General features: G+C 45.1%; 1 protein-coding gene across 1 annotated transcript; it reads left to right on the forward strand.

Moving 5' to 3' along the window:
- The first annotated feature begins 1,362 nt into the window (after positions 1–1,362).
- On the forward strand, positions 1,363–2,720 carry LOC310961969 (uncharacterized protein). Its single transcript, XM_083934284.1, has 2 exons — positions 1,363–1,412; positions 1,632–2,720. The coding sequence occupies exon 2, from the start codon at positions 1,642–1,644 to the stop codon at positions 2,518–2,520; it is 879 nt and encodes a 292-aa protein (XP_083790410.1). The 5' UTR covers positions 1,363–1,412; positions 1,632–1,641; the 3' UTR covers positions 2,521–2,720.
- The last annotated feature ends 1,442 nt before the right edge of the window (positions 2,721–4,162 follow it).

A 4,162-nucleotide genomic window follows, 5' to 3' on the forward strand; every position in this document is an offset into this window, starting at 1 on the left:
GGGCAACACCCCACACCACATCCAGAACGCCATAGACTTTGTGAACAAAGTCCGAGACTTGAAACTGGATTCAGATGAAATTTCCAAATCTTTCCGTAGACCTCAGAGTTTTTGTGCGTCTTGTCAACTGTGTTTGAATCTTTTCATCGACCAAATCTGCAGTAAACACTCCACCTCCGCATCACACCAACGTGAACCTTTCACCGCCATTGTTTGAAATGTCCGTGCATGGCCCCTCCTTCTTTTTTCTACGTCCCAACAGGCGCACAGGAAATGACCTCAGAACCGCCGTAGGCCTCGTGCTCGTACACGTGAGCACGCTCGTGCTCGTACATGTGCAAACGTGCTTTACTAAAGCCCACCTCTCTCAGACGGGCCGTGGACGGCCAGCTGGCTGCAGTTATGCGTGGAGCGGGTGCACTCACACTGGTCAAAGGCACTAGGCTTTAGCCGAAAAACCTGTTTTGGCCGGTGCGGAAGGACAGTGTGAGTGCGCCCTGAAAGTGCTTTTAGGAGAACGACGACCTGGACACATGAGAACATTCACAGGATTAACAACAAACCATAAGTTAATTGTTTGTATCGTCAGTTTTGAAACCAGAACATGAAGAGAATGATTCTTCAATAAAAATATTAAATTGTTATGTTTACTACTGAGGGTAGGGTGTGACTTCCACAGGGTGGTGTGTGTGTGTGTGTGTGTGTGTGTGTGTGTGTGTGTGTGTGTGTGTGTGTGTGTGTGTGTGTGTGTGTGTGTGTGTGTGTGTGTGTGTGTGTGTGTGTGTGTGTGTGTGTGTGTGTGTGTGTTATGACTTTCACAGAAAGGTGTGTGTGATATGACTTTCACAAAAAGGTGTGTGTGTGTGTGTGATATGACTTTCACAGAAAGGTGTGTGTGTGTGATATGACTTTCACAGAAAGGTGTGTGTGTGTGATATGACTTTCACAGAAAGGTGTGTGTGTGTGATATGACTTTCACAGAAAGGTGTGTGTGTGTGTGATATGACTTTCACAGAAAGGTGTGTGTGTGTGATATGACTTTCACAGAAAGGTGTGTGTGTGTGTGATATGACTTTCACAGAAAGGTGTGTGTGTGTGTGTGTGATATGACTTTCACAGAAAGGTGTGTGTGTGTGTGATATGACTTCCATAGGAAGGAGCATGTGTGTGTGTGTGTGTGTGTGTGTGTGTGTGTGTGTTTAACTTAAATATAATAATTCACATAATATCATATGAGGTCATCATACGTTGATCTGGTATCTGATAACCTCAGTTCTTTGGAAAAGGACTCCTCCCCGGTCGATTGCAACATCTCAGTTCTCTATATAAAGGCAGCTGATTGGTGGAAAGTACAACTGACTTCAACGCACCAGTTGACTTCTTCCTGCAGATCATTCACTGTCAGCAGACATGTAAGTGTTCAAGAGCTTTATTTCATCTTTCCTTATTGTGGGACATGCATTTCTCTATTTCAGAAAGTGTCATCAGTCCTCTTCAGTGTGAATGGATGTAGTTTGCATGCACATTTTAAACTGAATGCATCTTAGATGTCATTATGATGATCCAGATTTGACAACCGTCATGCTGCTTACACGCTCTGTTTACTCATGATGTGTCTTTCTTTAATGCAGTTTACCCACAATGACCAATTACATCTCAAACCTTGATGTGTCTCTTGATGACGCTGATGAGTCGAGGCTCAAATCCAACGGCTTCAAGAGAATCAATGTTAATCTGAACGAAGGGTTACCAGGGAACGTCGTCTATCTTTGGTACAAAAATGGCGCAGACCCAATCACCAGTGTTCAGGTTACATTCAACCTTGAAATGGAAGTTGGATTGCAGAGTGCAGGGCACACAAAGATCCCCAAAGATCTCAACGCTGGAGCACAAGGGGATGCCGTCTACCTGTGGTACTTCAAGGGGCAAACACAGTATGATGTTCCTATAGTGGAGGTTGATGTCACTACAGATGCAGAAAGTGAAGCCAAGAAGTTTGCTGACGACTGGGAGAGCCTGACCGTTAATCTGAACCACGGGGCTGGTGGGAAGAGGATCTGCGCCTGGTTGAAGAGAGAGCAGAAAACCTACATCTGTGACGTCACTGCCACAGCTTCCTACAATAACGACGCTGACAACTTAAAAGATGGTTACATCCGTGTGAATGAGAGCACCAACAAGGATGTCGGAGGAGCTCCTGTCTTCATCTGGTACCGCCAGACCACCGACTCTGCTGGTGCAGTCCAATTTCTGCAAATCTCCACCAAAGAATCTGAATATAAGAGCCTCCTTAATCAAAGTTACACGCCAGTGGAAGTTAACCTGAACGAGGGGGCCGGACAGAGCCAGGTGTACCTGTGGTTCAAGAAAGATGGAGACAACAAGCCCGTTAAAGGCATCACCCTGATCTTCAGCGCAACTGCTCTTCAGGCGTATGGGAAGGCTGGTGTCAATGTCATTAAAAGAAGTCTCAACACTGGCACTGGCGGCAGCCCTGTGTACCTGTGTGTTCATCAGTAAAAGCCTGAAAGCCTTCATCATGACAGCAGAGCTCCCGATTCTCACTGTCACTGAAGTGGAGAGCAAAGTCCAACCATGTTCGGAAATCATTACATTATAAAACAATGTGATTAATGCTGGTCAAATCAGAAAGCATCAGTTCTAATGAGTTTAACTTTGTGTCAATTACTATAAATACATAGTAATTATAATAATACTCTTTCCAATGGCAATGTTAATGAACAACTGAATATTAAAGCTCTGTTTCACTTTATTTTGCACTTGTCCTGCTTTTCAATAAAGACAACTTGGCATTTGAAATGTATTTGCTTCAGACTGCACTTATTTTCACTGTCTTATTTCCATCACTGTCGTCATACTGACACTGTCGGGCTCATTGATTGAACTGCTTGAAGGGACATGTTGGACTTACTTCACTTTTATCACTACCAAATTTAAGGCTGAGGCTAGATAATGGGGTGGCAGATGTGCACAGTGGTGCTTCCGCATACTCACCAGAAGGGCAGCCACAGCAACCTACACACACACACACACACACACACACACACACACACACAGACTCAAAGAGAGCCAGAGTGAGGGGCCATTGCAAAGCGAACTTGAATGAAAGGTTAAATACCTGGATCTCCACACCAGTTAGTTGGTCCAGTCCCAGCCTGGTCCTGGTCCTGGTCCTGGTCCAGTCCCAGCCTGGTCCAGTCCCAGCCTGGTCCTGGTCCTGGTCCAGTCCCAGCCTGGTCAGATGCGTACATGAACTGATGAAACCTCTTGGATGAGAGGTGAAACGTCTTCCCAGACAAATAACCAAGTCCAGTTGCTTTGGACTGAGTTTGGTTTGGAAAACTCTGGGTTCACTAACTACGTTGTTGGTGCTTCGGTTAATGTGTAGGGACTCTTCTCACGCTGCTGCAGAGGTTTGCTGTTATTCGGAGCAGTACTAGAGCTTAAAAAAGGCGTTTTATTGCCTTCAACTTGTCGCCCCAAGCTAATCAGTGTTAGCCGCATTTGGCTGTTAGCGACTGTTTGTGTCTGTCCCAGATTTCTCCGTTAGTAGTTTGAACACAGAAAAAAAAAATTCTCGATGGCTTATATGATGAGTGTATTTACATAAAAAGAGCCTGGGATGATTTTACACCAGAATTTCACTTTAAGTATATAAATACATGCGGTAGAACATGACGATGCAAATACGTGAATGTTGACTCCTGGTTTCACGTGAGACACGGTCAGCTGGGTCAAAGTCCTGTGTCAGTTTGACCGAAGACCCATCCAGAATATTCTGTAATAATTGGCCTGGTCTGCTGATCAAATATTCTAATATTGAATGCTTAAATTGTAAACCTTGATAAATTATGGTCGTGCCAATGAAGCAATTTTGAATTTAAGAGTGCAGATGGATTATTAGGACCTATAGATCCAAAGGGAGAGGGGAAGACAGTAAAGGTGGTGGAGGTAAGGGGCGTGACATGAATATCTGCACAGCTACAATGGCGGACTGGAGGCGTGCAGGGGCAAGGGAGAGGGGTGGGGCTGCTCTCTGCTACGCAAAGGGAAACCACTGCAATCTCTCCCCCTCTCTCTCATTCTTGTCGACCAAAAATGCCTCCACACCATCCCTTCGCCATCACACCGTAGGAGCTAT

Source organism: Echiichthys vipera (genome assembly GCF_963691815.1).
Source record: "Echiichthys vipera genome assembly, chromosome: 19".
NCBI classification, from domain to species: Eukaryota; Metazoa; Chordata; class Actinopteri; order Perciformes; family Trachinidae; genus Echiichthys; species Echiichthys vipera.

What these genes read in the sequence shown, in the direction of transcription:
- LOC310961969 (XM_083934284.1), top strand. Translation starts at nt 1,642, where the DNA reads ATGACCAATTACATCTCAAACCTTGATGTGTCTCTTGATGACGCTGAT.